This window comes from Pholis gunnellus (assembly GCF_910591455.1).
Source record: "Pholis gunnellus genome assembly, chromosome: 13".
NCBI classification, from domain to species: domain Eukaryota; kingdom Metazoa; phylum Chordata; class Actinopteri; order Perciformes; family Pholidae; genus Pholis; species Pholis gunnellus.
In genome coordinates, this window is record NC_136540.1 from 19,424,483 (window position 1) to 19,450,911 (window position 26,429).

The window sequence follows — 26,429 nt, forward strand, 5'->3', positions numbered from 1 at the left end:
TGGAGTGGCAAGAAGCACAAGGTGCTCAATACTTAGGGAGCTGGCCAAGGTAAGGAAAGCCAAAAAGAGGCCACCTTTGAACAAGACGCACAAGATAAAACGTCAAGATTGGGCCAAGAAATATATGAAGACTGATTTCTCCAAGGTGTTTTGGTCTGATGAAATGAGAGTGAGTCTTGATGGGCCAGATGGATGGGCACGAGGCTGGATCAGTAAAGGGCAGGAAGTTCCTCACCGACTCAGACGCCAGCAAGGTGGAGGTGGGGTACTGGTATGGGCTGGTATAATCAAAGATGAGCTCGTGGGACCTTTTCGGGTTGATGATGGAGTGAAGATCAACTCCCAGACCTACTGCCAGTTTCTGGAAGACACCTTCTTCAAGCAGTGGTACAAGAAGAAGTCACCATCATTCAAGAAAAACATGATATTCATGCAGGACAATGCTCCGTCACACGCATCAAAATACACCACAGCATGGCTGGCCAGAAAAGGTCTAAAAGGAGAAAAAATAATGACATGGCCCCCTTGTTCACCTGATCTGAACCCCATTGAGAACCTGTGGTCCTTCATAAAATGTCAGCTCTACAAGGAGGGAAAACAGTACACCTCTCTGAACAGTGTCTGGGAGGCTGTGGTGGCTGCTGCACGCAATGTGGATCGCAAACAAATCAAGGCACTGACAGAATCTATGGATGGAAGGCTTTTGAGCGTCATGGTGAAGAAAGGTGGCTATATTGGTCACTGATTTGTTTTTGGTTGTTTTAGAATGTCACAAATGTTTATTTCAGAATTATGAGTTGTTATATTGGTTTACCTGGTGAAAATAAACAAGTGAGATGGGTATATATTTGTTTTTTATTAAGTTGCCTAATAATTCTGCACAGTAATATTTACCTGCACACACAGATATCCTCATGAAATGGCCAAATCTAAAAAGAAAGCACACCAACTCCCAAAAATATGAAACTTTGATAATAAGGAGCCTTTTGGGTTGATTGAGAACACAATTGTGGCCCAATAATAAAAATAATTATCAAAAATACAACTTGCCTAATAATTCTGCACAATGTGTAGACAGCAGTTCAGTAAACTCATCAAAGAAGGTTGTACAGTATTTAGGTGGTCTGTAAATGTTCAGGAATAAAGCTTGAGTGGAATTCAGAGCCACATATTCAAAAGAAGTCAAATGACCAAAGGACATCTGCTTGCATTGAAGAGAATCATTAAATAAAATAGCAACTCCACCTCCTTTCTTATGTGCTCTTGTTTCACTCATGAAACTGAAGTTGTGAGGTGTTGATTCAATAAGAACAGCTGCACTGTTATCTTGGTCTAATCAAGTTTCAGTTAAAAACAAAAAGTCTAGTTTGTGCCCAACAATAACATCATTGATTAAAAATGTTTTTCCTGACAGAGACCTGACATTTAATAAAGCTAGGTTTAATGTGGTTAAAGCTTTATTTGCCCAATTTATTTGGACAGGTTGACGAGGAAAGAATGTTAAGTTTGATAAGTTTGCAGCCTCACCTTTCTTTTTCTATAAACTATCAGGACAGGAATTTAGAAGGTTAGCTGCATAGGGCCCCGACTTTTCCTGGAGAGAATCATTGGTGTCATTAGCCTTGTAGCCTGGACCCAGAAGATATCAATTATTGCCTTTATCAGGTAGGGGACACAGAGGATGGTTGTGGAGCCGTAGTGGAGGTGGGGGACGGGCAGGGCGCTTTAACTTTGCCAATTGTGTCAAAACTGGCTGAGGACTTCGAGCCAGTGGCGGGGGTGTGGCTGTATGGCAAGGAGTGAGTTTGGTTCCAGCAATGACCAGCTCTTTCATGTGGTCAGTGAACTCCAGGTGGGGGGAGGATGGGGAGAGTGTGAGTAGAGAGGAAAAGGACCTGGATGGAGTCTGGGGGGTGGAAGTAGGTGCTGGTGAGGGAGGTAAAGACTCCTCCTCTCGGAAGGGTGGAGAAAGTGGGTGATCAGAGGCGGTCCCTGATGATGAGGTTGGAGACTCCACCTCTTGGCTCTCCTTAGACTCCTCCTCTTGGCATCCTTCCCGTAAGGTCTCTACGGCGATGCGGTGTGGTTCTCTCTTGTTTAGACTTCTCTTGTCTCTTGTCCTTGGCAGTAGGAACAGACGGATGACGCAGGAAGAATAATAGGTTAGAGGTAAACAGTTTTATGCCTGACTTGTTCAGGCAAACTCCATGTGCCTTAAAAAGATGTCTGTGCTCCCGGAAAAGGTAGAAATTGTTGATAAAATGTACTGAATGGTCAGTACATGCAGTTGACAGCCATTTGTTCAGTGCAAACAGTCTGCTGAATCCTTCATCTCCTCCTCTAACTGGTGGAAGAGGGCCACTGATAAACACCTCAGCCTCGACAGAGCTGACTGTGGTTAACAGATCAATAAAGTCTCGCTTCAGAACTTCAGACTGTTGGTTCACAATATCACAGCTTCCTGTATGCACGATGATGTTTTTCACCATGGGATGGTCAGCCACGATTTCCAGGATTTTGTCTCTCATGTTAGAGACCATATCTTTTGGAAAGCAGAGTATTTTGGTATTCTTGCTGCACATCGTTCTGACATCTTTTACAGCATAGTCACCAACAATCAGAGTCTCAGGCCCAGTCATTAGCTTTCCCTGCTCTCAGTTCTTACCCTGCTTTGAGAAGATAGCTGCTTATCCAGGTCATCAGATGGTGATTTAGGATTCTGCGACAATGGAGCAAACCTGTTTTGAAGTTGTAGGCTTGGTTGTTGTGGAGGTATTTTGCTGGTTTTACTTTTCTCAGCTGTCCTTGGCTTTGTCAGTGCAGGGGTTGAGGAGGAGTTCTGCCTATGTGCTAGTGCAGGCCAGCGAGTCGCATCACAAATCTCAGGGCGCTGGGCTCTGCCTGTTAGTCGTCCTCCCACATCCTGAGGGTATGATTTTCTCTTCGGCTGTGCACCGAGAGAGTTCCAGGGAGGACTACCATTAGAAGATTCATTATCTGCTCTCTCCTGTTTCTTGGTACGCCTGGTGGTGCTAGTTAGCTGTGTCTTCGCTTCCGTTTGTCCAATGTTTCGAGTCCATGGTAAAGTGGTATCATTCCCACACAGTCCATTTACCTCCACGTTTACTTCTAGTCGGTGTACTTTTGTTTCCAAGACTGCAATCTTCTGCAGGAGTTTGTGGTAGTCATCCGTGGAGAAGGGAGGAAAGATAAACAGTAAAGTCTACCTCCACTATGTTGCAATCAACTATTTTTTTTCACTTGTCCCCCTAAAAATCAAGTGCTCATCTCAGGTAACTACTGAGAGGTAAGTCTGATGTCAGACTGGACACGGAAGGTTTCTTGAGACAGTTGATAGTATTTGATGGTAACATTATCTATTGAGACTCTAGTAGAGTCTCTTCCAATACAAGGTAGTGAGACAACAAGCCAGGGCAGATTTTCAAGAACTGTCCAAATGTTCCTGAGACAGAAGGGCACTTTGATATCAGTCGATCTACAGAAGAAGAGACATTTTAAAGAATCTCTTTGATGACTGAAAGTCTAGACAGTTCCTCTGACCCAATTAAAGAGACTGAAAAGTGCTGTTTTTTCAACTGTGTAATGAATATTCATGCATTTGATATGATGAATGGAATTTTCTGTGGAGCCTTTAGATGACAATTAAGTTTGAATGAAGTTTCTTCACCCTAATCTTGGAGATGTCATTCAATGTTTGGGTCTGTAACTCTTTTATGAAGTTTTTGATTAGCAAGTTTCTTAATGGAAAGTACATTGCCCCTTTATATTACAGCACCACTTATATAAAGCTGGTGCATTGACAGGACCAAAAGCATTGTTGTTATGAGACAACAAAAACATTATGTAATAAGGTCTGCAAACCTCAGCTGGTGCAAGGTAGTGGGTATGATGTAACAATCATACATTAGAATAAATGCTATCATAGTTTAAAGGTGCAAGATCCGAGATTGGGGGCATTCTTCTGTACACCTAGAAATACAGTAAGTCAACACAGAAACTAAGAAATAAACATCCCACAAAACTGAGCTGAAACAGTATAAATTAGCCCACTGATAGCTGGAATAGATTCAAATTGATGAAACTGTTGCCGTATTGTCAGAGCACTCAGGTCACTAGTCACTTATCAATTTGTTTTGCCTCAGCCCAACAAATAGATTCACCAAATAAAGCTCATTTTCCTCAGCTGGGAGGAAATACATTCCTTCTCATCCTGACAACAAAATAAACCACCCTGTCATCAAAATCCACAGAACTCAAAAGGCTTCATTCCAAAAATAGTATGTCAAGATGAGTTAGAGTAATATCCCTTTAAATGTAACATTTGTTCACCTCATGAACTTCAGGGTACAGTTCAGAATGATAAATGCACAGATGCAGTATTTTTATAAAGTCAGAATCCATCTAACGTATGTACAATGTGTTGTGTTCAACTCAGTCTTTGCTGCCTGGCTTATGCAAAAACTGCCCTAAGGAATTACGAAAGGTTTTGGCTTTATTATTCACAATGAAGTGCATTTGTGAGACTGAAAATGATTCCGGTGTCCTCATCGTTGCTGTTGGTGGCACTGTTGTTATCCATATCCCCAGTAACCCACAGTGGCTTTAAAAGCCAATCTTTGTGTTTTCACATGGTAATCAAGGCCTCCCATTGTGTGGATTAGAAGACAGAGGAGGAATAATGACAACAGGGAGTGGATGAAAAAAAAATTATATATTATATATAATATATATTTTCCCCATGGGAAGAAAGTTATACGATGGAAGTTCACTGTTGATCCGACACCGAACATAAACCAGTAACTGCTTCTGCAAACGTCATTAAATTGGTGTTTATTACTCACAAAAGTCACCCCTGCCTGATTGACAGAAAAGTAATTGCTGCAAAAAAAATGCATGTGTTTTTACAAGCGGACATTACCATGGAAAGAGGGTGGCAATCAATAAAAATTGCAGCAGTTCGAATCAATAGCATCTTCCCTGAGTCAAACTCTCCAATCGGTGGTGCTTGATTCCGTCAGCGAGGGAGGGGTTACACTTCCTCTGGTCATAGACAAACCATAATTCTTGCCTCCCTGCTGCTTTTACAATTACACCGGCTGTATTAAAGCAATTTTTCATTCAAAAGTCCCAAGGCTGAAAGTAAACAAATAGGCTGAGCACAGAATGGGTGGACCTGGGCCTGTTCACGACTCCCTTACACACTCATACTCACATTACAGATCCAATCAGGTCCTCCTTTCCACGAGGGAACCAACCCACCAGGAAATTACAACCAAAAAAAGTCAATAATTATCTAACAGATGTATACATGTGAGATTGTTGAAGACAAGCGGCAGAGTAAAACCTAAACTATGCATTTACCCGCCGCAACGCTGGTGTTGTTATCACCTTGTGAGTGTGTGTGTGTGATCATGGCAAAACCACAGAGAAGGTTTGGAGTACTTTGCCAGGTGTTTATATGTCTGTCTGTGGACATATTTTATCACTGTGATAGCTTCACTATCGTGCAAGTCACAAAACTTAAAACCCTTTGGACCCGAAGATGCCAAAAAGGTCTCCATTCTGTTCCGAGGCTCTGTTCCAAATGTCGTAGAATGGACTTTTCATACAAAAATATTATTAATGCTTCATACCAAATTAACGAAGAGATTCTGTTCAACACTATCCTGCAAGCCAGTGTACACACTCCAAACACAATTCTACACAAACTCAAATAAGCAACTAAAAGAATGTCCACAACACTCTTTTTTCGCCATGGCTGAGCCGACCACACATTCCGGTAGGCGCTAATAAGAAGAAGCTAAATGCTAACACGGAAAACCGAAATAGCAGAAAACACGCCAATAACACACTGAATCCAAAGATATCTTCACTATTTATCTAAGTGAAACCACCACAGAGCTGTGAGCAAACAAGCACCAGAACAACAAACCGCTTCACCGCTAATATTTCATAAACTCCTTACCTTTGTGCTGTTTTGATGTAAACAAAGGCATATTTCCCCGGGTCCTACTGTTCTATCAACAACCTATGGCGGCTCTGAACTGTTTCCTGAAGAAATTGGGATCAATCTAACTTAGGGTAACTAACATTTGACCTATTTCAGTTTTGGCCAATGGGTTTGACCCATGGGGGCGGATCAAGGTTTTCGATTATTTTATTGGCTTAAAATTCTGTCAAACAACTCAAAGATCATATCATACACTCCTCAGACTCTTCCGGTTCAAATCTTATGTCACATGCGCAAATCGGCCAATCACAGGCTTTAGTAAGGTTCCAATACATCACGTAAAACTGAAATTCAGACGAAAATTAGTTTTACAGGTTTTTATATAGCACAGGCTCTCAAAATGATGCCAAACTGCTGTATTAGATATATTGAACACTATTAGTGATACAAGAAGTGAAATATATAGTTAGATAGTATATAAAAGTACAATAAAATAGCTATATCGGCTGATTTCAAAATCAGAATTGACGTTGGCTGACCTCAGCTGACCTTGATTTCTCAGGCATACTTCACTTTATCAAAGCCAATTTTTTGGGACTGCTGACATGTTGTGATATGATTTGGGAGAGTTTAGGCCTGCTCTGCATCATTTCAAATCAATAAATGTGCTTTTTAGGCAAAAAAAAAAAGGCAAACCTGAAAATGTTCAATTTGAGCTGTGTTTAACATTCGGCCAGCATTTACCAGTAACATATATATACTGATATGTACACATCTTAACAAAGCTCACATTTATTTGTGTTATTTTGCCATTTAAATCATTCAAATAGACCTTGTAGTTAGAGATTTACACTCTGGAGTATGGGTAAGACATTTTCGAGCAGAGTGCTAAAAATAGGCCTAGGGTTCAAGAGGTGTGGTTGAGATGAAAATTAAGGCTGTTTTCTCTAACCAAGTAAGGGGATAGGCCTGACACCACTGTGCCGTGAGAGAATGCCAGGTGTGCCGTGGGAAAATGTCCAATTACACTTTATCGGTCAAAAAAAACATTATTTAGTTGCTGCAAATAATTTGCCATTGTTGAGCGTCTGAGCTGCAATATAGTGGCTGGATAAGTAATTAAATACTCTTCCATGCCAGTGGGTGGCAGTAGGTAGCACAATAATGACCTTGTTAATTTAAGACAGAATTAAATGATGAGCGGGAGAGGTGGAGGTGACAAGACAAACAGCAATGGAGAAATATTTGAAAAGGAAAAATCTCTGAACTGGGCCCTGTACAAAGTTCTAACTCAGATGAAAAGCCTTGTATAAGTGGTGGTCAAAAGAAATAAAAAACCGTGAGCTCGAGGCAATACAGCAAAAGTCATCCTTCGTTTGGATTTACTTTCACCGGGGATCGGTATGTATATATGCTGTATTGTGCTACAATGTGTCATTCTGTAACTTTTTTGGTTGTTGGTGTGCCGCGGCTCAGAAAAGGTTGAAAAACACTGGTCTAGAGCATGCTGTAAGCCTTTGAATATCATGCTTCATTATTTAAGTGTATGTTAAATCAGATGCAGGTATCCTAAACCAGTGGTAGGCCATCAGGGCCAGCAAAGCCTTCTCTGCTGGCCTAAACAGATTCACGGAGTTATAGCTATTTCATCATTTAATAATGTTTCATAAACACACTACATGTATTCTAATTATTTTTCCCATTAGCTTATTTTCTCATTGCACCGCTCCTGTCTTCCTCAGTTGCTCTGCTTCCAGTGCAGCTTGTTTTAAGTAGAGCTTTTATCCAATCAGATTTCACCTCTATGTCTCTAAGAAGAGAGAACCGAGCCCGCTAGGAAGCCTTTGCAGTTTAAGTAAGTGGGACGATATTGTTGATTGTCATAGTCTTCAACCAATCAGATCTTTAGTTTGACATGTTGGGCGTATTCTTTGATGTGCCAGAGCTTTCTAGGTGGCCTACAAGTACGTCAGCATTAACGTGCAGCTCAGCAATAACGTGCGGCGTGATTGGTCAGTGGGCTAGCATCACTCTTGTGAAACTGAAGCTAGCTAACAGAAGTTAGTATTAGTAGTAAGAGTTCAAGTTGAAAGATCTAACAGCGTCGGAGAAGCGTTGCACATTTTATGGTTAAGAATGCGTTTTATTTGCAACTGGAGTCCAGCCTATTCTTGCTCCACCGAAAGAACATTATATTTGTTCGGTTTGTCAGCCTCGTACCGAACGGTTTAATACGAATACGTGTATTGTTACACCCCTAGAAACAAATAATAACCTGTAGCTGTGGCGTCATAATGAGGTTATTAGGAGGTGGTTCAACTGTAGGACAGCACTGAAGGCCCAGGTATAAAATGTACGGCCCACCACTGTCCTAAACACATAACCTGGTAAACTCTTTACCAAATAGCAATACATGATCATTAACAGAGACAAATTAACACCAGATAACAGTAACACCACAACAAGCACATGGGATTCACTGGCAAGCAAATGGGTCACAAACACACATGGGGTTATAGTAACAAATTGTGGGCAGGGCTCAAGACTAACAGCGTCCCAATAGAAAATGTGTTTGGGTCAAACAGAGATCTTACCCGGAATGCCTCGGGAAGGAAAGGAATTAAAGAATGTATTTATGTATGTGTCACGATTCGGCTTTGCCTTCTGTCTTCTGTGTCTTTGTGTAACTAGATGATAATAACAAAGGAAGGAAACAACATTTTGGTACAGGACGGTTTGCATTCACTTCGGGATAGTTGAAAAAAAAACTTTGTGAAGAATGTTAGTCTGGAGCCCTGTGTGTGGGTATGAGGGGAGGGCAGCTAGCTACAAGAGAAGGAAAGACTGCTTCTTCAGGCAATGGACTGAAGACAACACCAAAACAAAATGCATGCAGAACCGAGGGTACATCAATCATCTGGGTACAAGGACCCAGAAATAAGGAAATAGTTTTAAATTGCACCAAAAAATATAGAGGATTGAGATTCCCCAGAGGTCAAATAAAATTTTAATAAAATAAAACTTGCCATGTAGTTTGCTGTGGTCACACCGGGGTATGCAAGATCAAAACGGGTAACCAGTGCAGGCTGCAGGTAAGAAAATGACAAGACAAGATCACTAGCCAGTATACTTGGGTAAAGAGAGGAGGGGGGGATAAAAAAAACATTAGTAATTGTTACTCTGTTACATGTTGAGCGGGAGGAGGGAAACATGTTCAAGGGGGTTAAGATTGGATGAGGATGATGAGAGGCAGTGGATCGCTCTGGCTGCCTGCATTATTTCTGTCAATGAGGAAGAGCCTCTTACCCAGTGACAGACTGGCTGCACATGTGCAAAATCTAATTCACAGATGTTCCCTACTGCACTAATGACTCAAACTGATTAAAGAACAAATAAGTATTAGAAAACAGAACAGTAAACATATACCAACATTGACTACCAACTGCCAACAACACTTTGCACCATACGTATATATAGCATTTGATTTAGCTGTTTGAGCCATTTCACTGCTGTGTGTTACATTTACATGATGACTCTTTAACTTTGGAGATATTTTACAATGTATGTAAATGAGTCAGATGTCAACAGATATCGCTTCATGACACAACACAGGCAGAGGGTGTAATCAGAGCTAAAGCACTCAGAGCTCCAGACAGTAGATGGTGACAGAGTACAACATTGAGGATTATAAAATCTGGTTTCACATTCAGACAAAAGCATTAACATAATCATTTAGCAACACACTACGAGAGAAGTGCTTTGTTCAATCACATGTGAACTACTGAGTTCCTGCTGTAATGCTGCTGGCTATTCAAGAAGTCTTCACAAAATCAAAGTCAAGGCCAAGCGTCCCTTCAAATGCAATCAAACCAACATCATTTAATACACAATGATTTCAATTATGATCACTTCTAATAACCATTTGGAGCCCATTTAAAAAAAACAGTGGTAGCAGATGAAATGTTGAAGGGCCAGTGTGCAACACTTCTGGGGATCTATTAGCAGAAATGGAATCTCATTTTCAATACTATGTTTTCATTGTTTAAAGTGTATAATCACCGGAAAATAAGAATAGTTGTGTTTTTGGAGAATGAGCAAGGACTACATAGGGAGCTGGTCCTCTTCACGCAGTCTGCCATGTTGCACCACCGTGTTTCTACAGTAGGCCAGTAGACCTCTGAGCAAGGCAAAAGTTGTTCACGGCTCACGTTACCATAGTCTTGGAAAGGGAGGAGTGAGTGGGGGGATTATCAGTTGGTTGTAAAATGCAAACAACTAAATTCCACCAAATCCTACAATCGGTAGTCAAGGGAAAATGTAATCAAAGGAAAAATGAAATCTAATCTAAAGACGTTAAAGAATTGTAAAGGTACTGTAATACTGTTTCCACTTACTGTAGTGAGACTTCCCTTCATAACAATATATGCTTTGAACACTAACCGTAGGAAGAATTATACTACTGCATATGTGCCACAACATATCAGATTATTTCTCATGGTATATAAATTCATGCCCATGTCTCCTCTGACTGTTGTTAATGGTATCTATTCAGGACTGACTTTTTTTAAAACCCTCACTAAATGTCTTATTAACTAATATAAAACTGCACAGGCATATATATATATATATATGCAGGCAATTTATTTGTTCACTGAAACAACAAATGGTTTGCCAAGGATGTGAAACACTGCCTGAAATGAACTTCTCTTCATTTGCAACATTGCCCTCTGCTGGCTCAAACCTGAATAGAAACACAACCACTTCACAAAAGTCCATCTGTCAGCTTTCTTATTGACCTTGTACTATGTACATGAAACGTGTGTTTTTTCCTTCAACTTTGGACTTTACATGGAGATGAGCTCCTTTTTGGGCTGAGAGTCACTGAGATGTTAGAGGCTGGACTCCAGGTCAGGATGCACCGGCTCTTCATGAATCAAGACAATGCAGAGGGGAAATGTGTGCAGAGAGGAGGCATGTGGAGACAGTATTTAATAATTTATCTTCCGATGAAGATAAAAACTACTTCTGTGGAACAGAAAAGCACATCAAAATAGGGAAGTAAAAAGTAGGAGGAAAACCTTCATCCAAAAAGTAGACTCTCCACATTGTTCCATACATCTGCCAATCAAAACGGACACAGTAATTCTATATAAAATGAACTATGAACAGCACTGAGCAGTCTGTGGTCATATTAAAGAGACAAAACGGAGGACGGAGAGAGACTAAGACAAGGCCATGTTGGCAGTCGGTCATAGTGCTGAATTGTGATGAAGGCCGGAGGGTCATGGTTTCTATGCCAGGTGCAAAAGCTCAGACTTGGAATGGAGGGAGAGAGGGTGTGGTGCTAACCTTGAGAGGAGAGATGTGGGAATGGGACACATAGCCGTGCACATTCTCGATCTCAGACAGGTTCTTCTCGGACACGTGCACAAGCTCAGGGCCGTGCACCTCGTTGGTGAGCCGCGGGAATCCCTGGTCAAGAGGCGGAGAGTCGTCTTCTTGGTAGTGGTACTGCTGAGAGCGGAACGAGAGAAAGAGAAAAGGGGGGACATGGAGAGACAAAGAGAGAGGACACCGACAAGTGATGAGACCCAAAAACAAAAACCATTCATCTTGATGAAGTTTGTACATTAAACTGGCAAATTCATGATCATACCGTCATTTTCAATGTTTCCTTTTCTTGGTGTGATTATTGTACAATGCTTAAATATTCTAAATTATGAAAAGAATGATGTTGAAATGTATATGTTTTCTTAGACATCAACATGGCTGAACTATTAGGCACCCAGAGCAGCACAAGAGATTCACAATACAGTCATGAGGTATTAATTAAAGTGTGTTGCATACCATTATTTATGAATATGAAATATTCATTACATATGGGGAGTGTCTCAGATTTAGAATATATATTTATCTCACTAGGTTCTTTTAAAAATATAATAAAAAAATGTGTTTTCTACAAGACAAGGAATTTCAAGCTATAACTTCTACTAATCTTTATGTTCTCTTTGAGAAACTAGATTTGGTTTAAAATCACTTACTCACTTGAAGCAGGCATTTCTTTTACTGACCTTACACAACAATCTAATACAACAACGCCATAAACGGTGGCTTCAAAAGGACCATGTGGTTATATACCAGTCGGACACAGTGTCAACTAAACCATACTAACTCTTACATCATAAGCTTTTTATTGCATTTATCCTGCTCACTGCAGTTCATCACACGTTGGGAAACATACTTTCATAGACAGTACACAAGCAGTACATGTAAAGAAATGTTGATAGTATGTTGTGGGATTCTTTTTATGAAAATGATTTTGTTCTCACACCAGTGTACTGTCTCCCACCCCTCTTGGTGTGAGTGTTTAAGGGACATTTATGACTCATCCCAACTAATCCATCTAGAAACTGAAATTAGATTTTTGTTATATTTTCTTTGATTTGCACTGAAATTTGATGATACCCAACTTTTAGCAACAAGAACAACAGATTCATATGACACAAAATGGATCCCTGGTTAACATGCAAATACAGTGTTGACAGAGATGGTCATGAGAGTCAACAATAGCTCTGAAGTGTGACACAAGATGCCGTGAATTAGAAGTCACATTTCACATCAGAGGGCATCAACATGATGAAATCTAATTTTAACAACATGAGTGGTGAAAACTGAGAGATGAATCATTACTCGTCACATATCATCTCAGCAGAGTAAATACTGTGGTTGATCGCCAGAATGATACTGTGGCTTTGGATGGGGTGACAAATACTACTCCCCTCCTCCTCTCTCTCACCCAAGGAGCGTTCATCAAGGCAGGGTTCATGCAGGGTGGGGGCTGGCCTTTGTGGGGTGACCCCTGTACTGCTGGTGGCCTGTTCTGGAGAAAGCAACAGAACCATGTAACCACTTTCTGGCCGAGAAATGAAGTACAGAAACAATCAGTCACGTCCAAGATTCCAAGCATTCAACCAGTTCACCCATACAGGAGCAAAATGGCAGCAGGAGGCTGAGAAGCTCAGAGGTACTGTACAAACACAACAGATGTCAGCACAGGCTGGACAGATGTGGCTATAGGGTGACTACAAACTACAACACACAAAGGTAAGCAATGGGAAGACTTAGAGCAACAATCCCATCATCCCGTGGCACGGTCACACAAGTTAAAGTAAAATGAAATGGTTGGCTAATAGATCTGTGATAAAGAGTGCACTTTAGCATGTCACAATTCTCAGCAACAAAAAAAACAGATCCACTCTTTCTCTATAGGAAGAAGATTTAGGCATGGTTCTATCACTTTAGGCCAGACTCACATCCTTAAATGTGAATTTGGAGAAGGCCCCTGGTATCAAGGCAACATTTGACCAAATCGACTAGAAAAGAGGAAGAGCATGCCTCTCAAAGTCAAGAGAATAACAGAGCAGTACCTAGAAGATACAACAGAGTAAAAATAGAAATGCATTCTGTAATTGTGCTATAGCTGTATTATCATGCATGCATTATCTACTGTATAATCCTGTAAGACGTAAGAGAAATAAGGAACTTCCCTTTGTGTTCATTGTAAACAATAAAAAGCTTTAATTAAACGTGACCCTGCAAAGGCTAAAGTGAGCACAGTTAAAAGATGGACAGATGGATAAATGTGATATACACGACTAGTCATGTGATCATGCCTAGGTTCTCTTGAGTGAGAAATTTACCACTGGAGGTCATTTTACCAGTACAGTACTGTTTCTACTGTTTCTACTGTACCTACGTACAGTAGAAACAGTAGAAACAGTTACTTTGCAGTTACACAGCCCCTACTGGACAATCTAGATATTACAAAAAATAGATTTGGGCAGAGGCAGGAAGAAGTGGAGCAAAGGGGCCATACTGGTTTAGTGAAAGTATCCACCAGGGCAACATTTCCTGCTAGCAAACAAATCGGCCACCAGCTCACCAAAAACACTGCCACATTGATGCAACTCTGTCAAGAAGAGAGTTAGAGCTTTCTATCATCTGGATACTGATTGATGTGTCAGGCTCTCAGGAAACAAAAAATGACTTTCAGCCTTCCTGCAAAAGCTGAGGAACCTTGCTCCCCCTGCATATTCAGGTAGGCCACCACAGTGATGCTGTCCAACCATAGCATGTTTGCTGGTAACTGAGGTAAAAATGGAGCAGAGATTTCTTTAAAAAAAAGAAAATAATTCAAAACGTCAAACTGATCACTAAAGGTTTCCCTATTGGAATATCATTTTCCAGGTTTACTTACTTTTGTGATTCACACGGTTCAGGTTTGTTTTTTTACCCCCTATACGTGTACATCTCATGATTTTTAGAAAACCTTCTCTGGAAATATAAAAACATGTTAAGTGGGTTTAGAATTCCGATGGAGTTTGTCTGTCTAGTCTTGAATTTGACAGCTTACCATACATACACACAGACCTTTCACATTCAATGAAAATAAAGAAATTCTCATTGAAACATGTTGGAAAACATGCAAAAAAAGTTAAGAGGAAAGAAAAAAATCCCTCAGCTGCTCGACTAACAAAACCTTAAACACTCTACTTCTAATGTCGGCACCTCCATTCAGTCTCTGTCCGGATGGAAATCAAAGGAGCGTGTCTTTGTGCTGCGGTTATTTCGGGGGGCTATGAGGACACAGGTAGCAGTTTCATTCAAGACACTGAATCAGATTTTCAATGCACTTTAATTGAGGCTTTCCAACAGGAGTAATCAGTGGATGGCAGGAGGCAGAGTGTTGCAAGATGTTAGAGCCGTGACAATGCAGTCGTGTATTGGATGCAGCAGGAAAGATGGAATCTTCTTTTAGAAATGAATCCATCTCTGTTAAGAGTTCCTGCAGAAACACCTGCTACCAAGAAGAACATAGTGTTTCCCTTGGTTTTGTGTTGCAGTGGTGCATAGGGACAATTTTACATTGGGGTCTGTTTGTGTTTCTTGTGTAGATTAAGATGCTGTAGTACAAATTTACTTTTAGAAAATACTGACTATTTTGGAAGAAGTATAATTTGTGACATTTACTAATAATCTGTAAGACTGCAGTTAGGCAAAGTGGTGTTTTGAGCTATATACTAAAGTCAGCATCAGAATCAGAACCAGAACCGTTTATTGCCATGGTACGTCGAACATACAAGGAATTTGACATGACGGGAGGTGCATAACATTTAACAATCAACAACAATCAACACAGTGCAAAGTAGAAACATATTAAAATGTACAGAAAAATATAAAATAAAGTGAAATATGAAATAAAGCGCACAAACAAACAGATAACAGGACTATAGACAAGTGAGATGTAAGTGTAATGTAAAAGTGTGATGCTGACATGCTCACAATTACAATGCTAACATGCTAATGATTAGCAGCTGAAGGCCCAATTCCAATCCAGCCCCTACATCGTCTCCCTACCACTTCCACTCTGTTTGTTCTTTCTTGTTACATCGCAAGGCAGCTGGATTGTCACGATATCACAAGATCATTTGATATACATACACATATCACACGAAAAGCCACCTTGTCTGACTTAATCTAATGTGTTTGTCCACGGACCAATCAGTGTCCTGTGGGGAGGCAGCTGGGGGTGTGGCTTAGTGTGTGTGAGATGACATGGGGTACATCCCAAGTCTCTTAATTGTCATTTCTTCGCTCCTCGCTTGAACCGGAAGTTGTTCTGCGCCGCCATATTGACAGCCGTCCCAAAGCCCTTATTTAGTTCGGAGGAGCGAGGATCGAGGAGAGAGGAGGGATCTCCGAGGAGCCATGAGCGAGGACCCACGAGAACAGCCTTCCATGAAGTGTTTTAAAGGCCGACACGCCCCCTCATTGTTCATGAGTTATCTGATTGGACGCTGCAGCCGATCGCACTGATACGATTTTTCTCAACATGTAAACGGTGAAGACGGATCGCAGATTAAACTCTAGTTTATATTTGATTAGTTTTCTGATCTGGTTTAAATATATGTTCATTGTAGACTGAACAACAGAAGGACCACAAACAACTTTCTTCATTTATTAGAAGGATTTGTCTTTTCATGGTCTGATATTTCCCTCAATAACTTTTATTATGGATACAATTAAAGTCAGAGAGCTTTTTACGTAATTCATCATCATTTCATTCAGTCACGTGAGGCTGATCATTCCTGAGTGTTGGGTTTGATGAGTTTTATCATTTAAGCTGATCCAGCTGTGATCAGCTGATTCTCCGTCATCAGAAACAGACGTCGCTTCACGTGACGCAACTGAGGAAAGGACGTCTCATGTCTGTTAAAACATATTTCCTCGACTCCTCTCTCCTCGCATGGTTTCCTCCATGCATCCCTGGTGGGAGGGACTAAGATGCAAGGTAAGGAAACAAGTGAGGGAAACGGGGAGGCAATTAAGAGTCTTGGGATGTACCCATGGACAGGAGACAACAATGGCGACTGCTAAAGAGGTTAGTGTAGAAACTGCAATAGCATCAGTTCTATCACAACTCGAGAGTATTTCTTCATAGAAAGAAGAGCAAAGAACTACACTGAAGTCTTTTCTCTATGGAAAAGATGTTTTCGCTCTTCTTCCGACCGGCTTCAGCAAGAATTTGATTGACATATGGTGGACACTGTGGACGCCATTCGTGTTTTACAGTAGCTGAAGGTAGGGATGCTACTGCTGGATGTCAGAGTTCTTCATTCTTTATAAACTTCCACCAGAAATGTTAATTATTTTATTACATTATTTTCCAGTGGGATATTAATGACTTTATACAGTGACCTTGCCATTGTAAACATTACTGTCCATTCTTATCCACAAGAAAAAAAGAAATAAGCTTACTCTTGAAATGTAACTTTCTTTATCATGTTTTAAATCTTGACTAGATACATTGCATCAGACAAAGGACTTGTCTCTGTTCTTGTCTTGTTAGACCTTAGTGCTGCATTCGACACCATTGACCATTACATCCTGTTGCAGAGACTAGAACATTATATTAGCATCAAAGGAACCACACTAAACTGGTTTAAATCCTATTTCTCTGATCGTTCACAGTTTGTATATGTAAACGATGAAACCTCGATGAACACCAACGTTAGTCATGGAGTTCCACAAGGTTCTGTGCTTGGACCAATTTTGTTCACCTTATGTATGCTTCCTTTAGGCAATATTATCAGAAAACACTCTATAAACTTTCATTGTTATGCAGATGATACTCAATTATATCTATTGATCAAACCAGATGAAACCAACCAGCTCACTAAACTTCAAGCATGTCTTAAGGACATAAAAACCTGGATGACCTGCAACTTCCTGATGTTAAACTCAGACAAAACTGAAGTTATTCTACTAGGCCCAGAACACCTCCGAAATCAGTTATCCAATGATATAGTTTCTCTAGATGGCAGCGCGCTGGCATCCAGCAGCACCGTAAAGAATCTGGGAGTTATCTTTGATCAGGATTTATCTTTTAACTCCCTGATAAAACAAACTTCAAGGACTGCCTTTTCCCCCTACATAACACAAATCAGGCTGTCTCAAAGCAGTCTCTTAAATCTCTCCAGTTGATTCAGCAATGCTGCAGCACGTGTACTAACAAAAACTAAGAAAAGAGATCATATTACTCCTGTATTAGCTTCTCTGCACTGACAGAAATCAGAATCCTTCTCCTCACCTACAAAGGCCAGGAACCATCATATCTTAAGGTGTAAGAAGATTGTAGAAAAGAATGAAAGCATAAAAGTATACCATTAAAACATATAACCTGTTTGATTTAAAAGTATAACCGTTACAAAATATAACCTGTTTGATTTAAAAGTATAACCGTTACAAAATATAACCTGTTTGATTTAAAAGTATAACCGTTACAAAATATAACCTGTTTGATTTAAAAGTATAACCGTTACAAAATATAACCTGTTTGATTTAAAAGTATAACCGTAAAAAATATAACCTGTTTGATTTAAAAGTATAACCGCTACAAAATATAACCTGTTTGATTTCATGATATAAGTCAGTGGTTCTCAAACTGTGGGGCGCGCCCCTCTAGTGGGGCGCAGCGGTATTGCAGGTGGAGCGCAGGAGGAATTCAGAATCTTTTTATTTCAAGAACTTTATTCATACTTGCGAAATTTGCCGTTTTTAATCAAAATATATCATCCACGTGAATCGTGTAGATCCGTAGAGGTTTTTTTGTTTTGGGGCTGGGGTCAACTGGCCAGCCAGCGTTTCTCAGGTTGGAGTGAGACGAAGAGAAAAGGTGATGCCATGATCTTCACAATAAAACCTCTTTGATGTGACGTGTCGAGTCTTGGCCAATCAGCGTTAAGATGTCTACATCGTCTTTCCCTCCGTTAAAGTTATGTTCCGTTACATTTCAGACTTGCTGGGTTAAGTTAACGTTCACTGCATGCGGAACTCTGTGGACTGTTAACGTTTGTTATTATCGCGATTTAGGAGGAAAAAACGTAACGTGATGAAACATGAAGCCCCCCCCCCCACGTGTTTCGGTTCAGTTCACGCGGTAAATAAAATTCTTCGCAAATAAAATTGGCGAAGAATGGTTTCTAAAACTGGACTGAAATTTTGTTATTCCAATAATAAATATACCAATAAAATGCAGCAGTATATTTCATCTACTGTACTAGCATTTTCAACAATACCAACACAAACATGTACCAAAGTTAAGGATAATTCTGTCGCATAGGCTTTACTTTATTTAACGTCACTATAGACTGATAAGCAGCCAACAGTGGAATTGCTATGAGAGGAAACGTTTGCGCTAAGCAAGTAGATGACAGAATGCTCAGTTAATAATCATATCTACTGTACCAATCCAAGGCCGCAAGCCTGAGAGAAGCCCAGTGACCTACAATATACTGTGGGAGAGAAGTACTACAGCACTGGGTCAAATCACCCAGGCTCTGGTTACACAACCACATTAGAGGAGTGTGAGCACAATTGGAGCATTGTTTGGTGTGCATGAAGCCTGAGGTGAGAGTAAATTATTTTCTTTTCATTTTTGTTCACTGAGCTCACTGTGAACTACTGTACTGCTTAACTTACTTTGTTTGCTAAAATGTAATGGACTAAAGTTAAAGCACAATACTTGGGGCACAAATACATTCCAATAACCAGTTTAAGAAGTAGCAAATCAGTAAATGAAGGCTAAATGATTGTCGCAAAGGGGCTCTTCATTCACCACCAGCACCAGACAATAGAATTGGGGAAGAACAAGGGTGGAGGTGTCTGCTTCATGATCGACATCCACTGATGCTGAAATGTGGAGATCATTTCTACAGCCTGTTCTCCTAACCTAGAGCACCTTGAGATGCCATCCTCATTACTCCAAGGGAGTTAACATTGGTTGTTCATTCCCCCACACACTGATGGCAGCCAAGCATTGGACGAACTGTATGGAGTTATCCACATGGCCGACACCTAATGGCTGGAGGCTGCTTTTATTTTGGCCAGGGATCTCAACAATGCCAAGCTGAGAAAAGTGGTAACAAGCTCGACCAAGTCTACATTCCAGGAAAGATATAAGGCCCTGCCTGGTACCCCGTTTAGTAAATTAGATCACGCCTCAGTTGTACTTGCCTGCCTATAGGGCCAATAGTATAGGCTCCGGTCTTGGCTACATTACATTACATTACAGTGATTTAGCAGACGCTTTTATTCAAAGCGACTTATAATAAGTGTATTCAACATAGGTATTCAAGAGAACTACAAGTCACCAGAAGTCATAAGTGCATCTCCTTTTTTAAACAAGCATCTACGAGCATAAACCAGAGCAAACGTACAGAGCAGAAACAAACGAAAACAATAAGTGCAACAAACTAGTATGAATACAATAAGTGCTAAGTGGAAGGCTCAGGGTAGTACTTCTTGAAGAGGTGAGTTTTTAACCTGCGCCAAAGATGGGCATTAATTCCTGACGTAAGTGGGAAGGTCATTCCACCATTGTGGGGCCAGGACAGAAAACAGCCGTGACCGGGTTGATCGGCCGCAGGGACCTCTGAGCGATGAGGCAACCAATCGCCCCAAAGCAGCAGAGCGAAGTGGTTGTTCGGGGGTATAGGGCTTGACCATGGCCTGGAGATAGGAAGGAGCTGTTCCTTTCACTGCCCTGTAGGCTAGCACCAGAGTCTTAAACTGGATGCGAGCGCTTACAGGTAGCCAGTGTAGGAAACTAAAGCACTTTGGGAGAATACAGTAACATATGGTCTGGACTAAGAACTATCACAGACTACAAAAGGAAACTACAGGATCTACATCTCCCAAATTAACTGAACACCTCTCTGTGCATTGAGAGTTACGACTGAGGACCTCTCAGTAATATCCTTCAAAAGTGTTAACCTACACAAGGCACCTGGACTTGATGGCATCCCTGCCAGCTGCCGGGTCCTCAATGTGCGTGTAGATTAACTGGTGGATGTCTTCACAGGCATGTTCAACCTTTCACGGCTTCAGTCTGTAGTACCCAAGTTTCAAAAGGACCATCATTGCCCCTGTCCCCAAAAAGACTCATGCCCTCTACCCAAACCACTGCCCAGTAGCATTCAGTGGAAGTGGCCCATTTGAGAGATCATTAGATTCAGTCCCGTAGAGGAGCTGTAGTTTCATCTGTCCAAACTGTTTTCACATGATTTCACTAATTTAACCAGCTGGAAGTAAGTAGGCAGCAGAAAAAGGGAAATATGTTCTGACTCTCCAAAGTGGGGGCAAGGGATGGCTATTTACCTTCTTCTTACCAGAGTCTTGAGTTATGTTGGCGTGGTAAACAGTCTGCCCCTCAAGTGCAATAGCCTAAGTCTTACTTCACTCATTTTATTTTCCAGTGACTAGGCATTAGCCAGAAGCAGGCCTGGTAGTGGACTAGCCCTGGCTTAGCTTTGCTCTTATCCCGACTATTCTCCCTCCTTTTCTGGGGTGGTCACATGGCTTCCGGTGGTATTTGGGCCAGCTGGTCTAACTGGATGGTCAAAAGATTTCGTGGGCAGTGATCGTCTCAAAATCTGCAGCACTTTCCAATGTTGCTGAGTTATTTTTTGTCGTAAATGTAGCAACATTTATGGGAGCTACTTGACGCCCCATCTACATGCGCTACAGTCACTATGGTAACATGAAGCTCAGAGACCTGAGACTCAACACAGCCATCTTTGACTGGATCCTGAACTTCCTGACGGGCAGACCCCAGGCTGTGCAAATGAGCACTACCACATCCTCCACCCCGACTCTAAACACCGGTGCCCCTCAGAGCTGCATGTTAAGTCCTCTCTTGTACCTCGTTGCTCAAACACGACTGCCTGGACACACGCAACTCCAAAAAGTTTGCTGACGACACGGCTGTCATTGGCCTGATTATCAACAATGAGCACAACAACCTTCATCTCAATTCTAGCAAATCATAGGATCTGATGTGGACTATAGGAAACAATAAAGAGTAGCACATGCCCCATCATCCTCATCACTGAGACAACAGTGGAGAGAGTCAGCAGCTTCAGGTTCTGCGGGGTTCACATCAGCGAGGAACTGACCTTGACTCACCACACTGACACAATGACAAAGAGAGCGAGAAAAATGCTATGTTCCTTCTCCACTGGCTGAGTCCTGGAAACTTCTACAGGTTCATTATTGAAAGTATCCTGACCGGCTGCATCATTGCCTGGTGTGGCAATTGCACTGCCATCAACCAGAAGGTGGTGAAAACGGCCCAGCACATCACCAGGACAGAGCTGCCATCGATGGAAGACCTCTATACCTAGCGGTGAGGGAAGAAGGCCAACAGGGTCATCAGAGACCCCAATCACCCCAGCCACATATTGTTCTGCCTGCTGCCAGCAGTATCCGGTCCCGCACCACCAGGCTCAGCGACAGTTTCATTTATTTTCTAATAACTACAACCCCATTATTTTAGCTGCAGAACTATTTTCTGTTTTAGATTCTTGCTACATATATTTATTCAGTCCCAAAAAATTGTTTTGATAGAGCCTGTGCTGTGCATTACAAGTAAGTTATGTTAATGAGTAAAGAAAAGGACCTTTTGGTCTGGATGTACATATGTTTGCAGGGCTTGAAATACCATGGGCATAAACAAGGTATGAAAAATGAAAATGTTTAGCTGTGCATGTAATTCTCAGCTCTATTTGCACTAGTGTATAACTTGGTACATATGTTGTGCAGCACTGCTAACGCTCCCGCATTGACTGTGAGACTCACACAGTTGAAACTTCTCTCACTCTCACGACACACATCCATCTTCTCATGCAATGAAAAATAAATGTATAACTGCGAAAAGAAGACACTGACAGCGCACAAAGAGACAAGACAGAGCAGTACAGCACAGCAGCAGTGTGCTTTTGGTACATTCTCTTTTTTCATTTCAGCCTAACACTGATTACAAAGTGTAGTCTGGAATACAGAAAAGGAAGAGAGGGGTTGAAGGAGTTCATTTAATCATGTTTTGAAACGTGAGTAGATTTGTATAGAAATCTATACAAATCGAAAAAAATGGTATAAAAAGGTTTTTGTTAGCTCTGCAACAACACATGCATTATAAGTAATACATTAGTGTATGATACATATCATTTACTAGTAACATGTTTGTCATGTATTTTGATGTGCAGCTCGAGGAAATCTCACATTAGTCACACTTCACAGTACTCAAAGGAGAAAATGATGTTTCATTCATCATGTCAAGTTGCTAATTTTGTACTTATTGGCGATCAACATAATTAACCAATTCCTTTTCTTGATTAAGCCTGATGAAGTCAGCACACCATAAACACTGCACACTCTCCTCCTGTAGTGCAAAGCCTCTCAACATTGGGGTTTGTAGAATGCTGTTGCTGTGGGGCTGGTCGGGCTGAGCTGTGTGCAAAGCATCACTGCTCACGTGTGGTGTTGTCATGCTCCACTGAGAGGATCCCTTCTCTATGATGTTCACTACAGCAGAATCGAGATGAGATGGAAATGTGGGTTGGCATGGCCAAGGGCCGATTCAGAGCCTCTGTGCAGATTTAGTGTGGAATCTCCTAGCCGTTGTGTGCACTGACCTCTTTCTGTGGCTACAGTTAGACTCTCTTCCCCCATTCTCTGCTACAGTCCTAATTCCTACGGACAGTAGGAGGGAGAGCTGAGCTGTGGGGAAAAGAAAAGCACCTGCCCTCTGTTTTTCTCTCTATAATAGTCAAACACACACATCTGTTGTCATCTAATGTTTTTTTTTAGCTTCAGTGTGTCAAACTCTTTTTAGGTGAACAATGGATTTTGTAGTCACAGACTGTCTGGGTGTTATTCATGGGATTACATGGAATAATTCTAGGGCCCTAAAAAGACCAGTGGCTATAGTCTGGGAATTAGATTTACTGTAGTTGATGCCTTTTGATTCTTAATAAGTTTTCATCTAGGTAATTGTTCTAAATCATATTAATCAGGCACGGCACAAGAGAGATTTTGCGTATGTAAATTCTATAAAAGCCTGTACGTGATGATAAGGGCTGGAAGAGTGGCATCAGAGCAATATTCAACTCCAGTGACATGAAAACAGATCTCAGAACAGTTAAAGAAGGAAACAGTGATCACAGCAAGAAATATATTAACACCTCCTTTTAAACTGACTGATGCAGACAAACACGTTCATTCATTTCAAAACCAGTGGATGGAAGTAGAGGGGAAAGCACTTCACCAGGGACAGAAGAGATGGGGAGAGACAACAGAGTTGAGGTCTGAATGACCTCAGTGGACAGTTTGACTGTTTAAGCTGTATCACAGTCAGGAGAATCAGCACACATATTTGAAGTGATTACTAGGAACATTTTAATAATTGTCACGTCCGTGAAGCTGTACTGAGAAACCACAGTTAGAAAAACCTAAGAGCTGAGAGTGATTCACAGTAAGAGCCATGAATAACTCACTGAAGCTAAATGACTTTTGTTTCCCATTAATTCTGTTGACTGCACTGTTCCCCTGCCACATACTAACCCGCCTGTCATTTCAGAGGCAGCCACTCCCTCCTGCCCTGCAGTGACTCCTTTCCTGACACATCACCTGACCTCCCCGCTCCCCGACTCAGCTGCTTCCTGTTTCCCTCATCATACCAGCCCATCACCATTCATTCCCTGCCAGATTGTCTACTTTTCTTCCACCTTCGCCTTTAACTGCCTGAGTCTTGGATTGATGATCCTGAGCCCGCCCCTTCTCAGATATGTTTGCCTGTTCTTACTGCCTTCTTATGTTTGAACAAAAATCAAAACAAAAAGTACTGAACATCAAGTTTTAAAGTAGCTACAATGTTTGGCAACATTATCTTACCACAAAGTCATTATCAACACCTCTGGCTTCACAGTTAAGAACTACCACTGCAGCATGCAGGCAGTAGCGTACTATCAGCAGCAGCTTAATGAAACCAAACAAACCAAAACCAAAACCAGCTGCCGGGAAAGAACTCAGGCCAGACTGAAATATCTGTAGTTCACATAAAACGCGAAGCAACATTTTTGTGTGGCACAATTATATACAGTTTCAATACAAAGACATGAATAGATGCGACTGTGACAAATCAGCCTTGACATTCTTCTTCTGTTGTCACTGACATCCTAAAGTTGTTGAATCAAAAAAATAATCGTAGCTGTCTGTTGTTTGTGTCTAAACCATAGACTGTCTTTAGTAGAAACAATAATGGTGCTGCCTATTTATGACTAGATTACGCTATTTGAGTGCGGATGTAACAGCTGCAATGTTAGCATTATTTGCCTGTCATCTTGCAGACAGACCTGCCAAAGCATGAATTCAGACTTTTTACAAATCAACACCATTATATCGTTATTTCAGCATTCTTTTTATCTGTTTATTGCAATTAAATCACAGCAAAATCAGTACAGTGAACGCGAAAATGGAAAAAATTGGTTTTGCGTTTGGAATGAACACATCCTTTGCTGGGGTGGCTCGCTAATTGCGGGCGAATGAAACAAAGCTCCTGTTAAAAATGAACAAATCTACTGATAACAGCACATTAAATGCCTGTAATGAATGAAGGGTGGTACATGGATGCAGAAATATAACAGGAGCTGTAAATATGGCCTCATTAAGCCCCAGTAAGCATTAACACAGCTTTGAGGGATGCAGATAGGAAAACAAAACTGGGCTAGCACTGCTTTTCAAAAAAATTTAAATAATTTCCTCACTTGACAGTTTTTAGACAAACACAACCAACAGTGGACTCCTCATCCCATAGGATTCTCCTCCATCAGGTACTATAGCAAACAATAATACAGAGAGCAGCACAGGATAATACTCAGAAGTACTACTTAAAATGAGCAACTGTCAACATCCTAGTGTTCCCTCTGAAGCAAACAGAGTGGTCTGCAACCTACCTTGCATCCAAACATCAACGACAAAGTGTTGTTGGTGCAGGCAACTTTGCAGTGGCACAGCACCGGGGTGCACTCTGGGCTTTTGACTATGGGAGACATTCCTGTAGAAAAGAGCCGTTGGACGGACTCTGCAGTAGCACAGCGCTTCAAGGCAGAAAGACGAACAGCCACAGTCGGACCAAACTAGAAAGCTAGAAAGAAGGTTCGCGCTTTATGAGAGTGAGGTTTTGCATACAGGCACTCTCACACTCTGTCCCCACCATACACACACACCCCCCCTCTCTCTCTCTCTCTCTCTGTGTCAAGAATGCCCACTGTCTCTATCCCTCTCCTCCTAACCATCCTCCTCCTCATGTTAGTCTCATTTCTGTGGAAGAAGGAACATATTACCAGAATAATCTGCTATATCACTTGTCCTTAACTAGTGTGAATTTGCATTTAGGAAACAAAAAAAGGTCACTCTTTTTGTTTTATATTCATATACTGAGTATGTAGCTGCTGTGTACATGTAGCAGCAGGTCAACCAAGCGCTTTCCCTCAGTCTTGATGGAGGGCGCCCCCAGCTGGCCAACATTGCAGATTAAAACTGCAAACAGCTACTTTTGTGTCAAGTTTCCCATGAATATGAATATGTATTCATCATTTCTTTGTTTCAAAAGCCTGTGTTGGAATGCAGCTTTGTAAAGTCTAAATGTATTGCCTGCCAGAATGATGCATTCATGCACAATTGTATTAATGTGAATACGCCAACTATAAATACTAAAATAAACATAACAAAAACACTTTCAAATGTTACAACACTTTAGCGAATTTCCTTAACTATGGTTGGAGCACCTACCACTGGTCCCTATATGGGGTTGAAAATCTTGCTACGTCCTTTTGTTTTCCTCGTCATACTGTAATCACTTGATATTAGTAATGTGGACGCCACAGACCCTGTTAAATACCTGCTTCTCCTTCACTCAAATGTTTCTGCAGTTAAACACGGAATGTTTTGCAGACCATCTGAGTGACCTGATGATGCTCCTGGTTGATGAGGTCATCCTGGACCCACCAGACTCCCAGTATGAGACTTCCTCTGAGGAGCAGGTGTCATGCTTCAGTCA

The 26,429-nt window shown here is 41.2% G+C and overlaps 1 protein-coding gene across 1 annotated transcript in view; it reads right to left on the reverse strand.

The window, feature by feature from the left end:
* Positions 1 to 26,429, reverse strand: part of dlg2 (discs, large homolog 2) — a gene marked incomplete at both ends in the record, with an annotated part of 233,690 nt that overhangs the window by 109,367 nt on the left and 97,894 nt on the right. The window contains 2 exons of the mRNA XM_079171139.1: positions 11,321 to 11,485; positions 12,768 to 12,851. Of these exons, the coding sequence (XP_079027265.1) occupies positions 11,321 to 11,485; positions 12,768 to 12,851 (249 nt within the window). The remainder of the gene's footprint in view (positions 1 to 11,320; positions 11,486 to 12,767; positions 12,852 to 26,429) is intronic.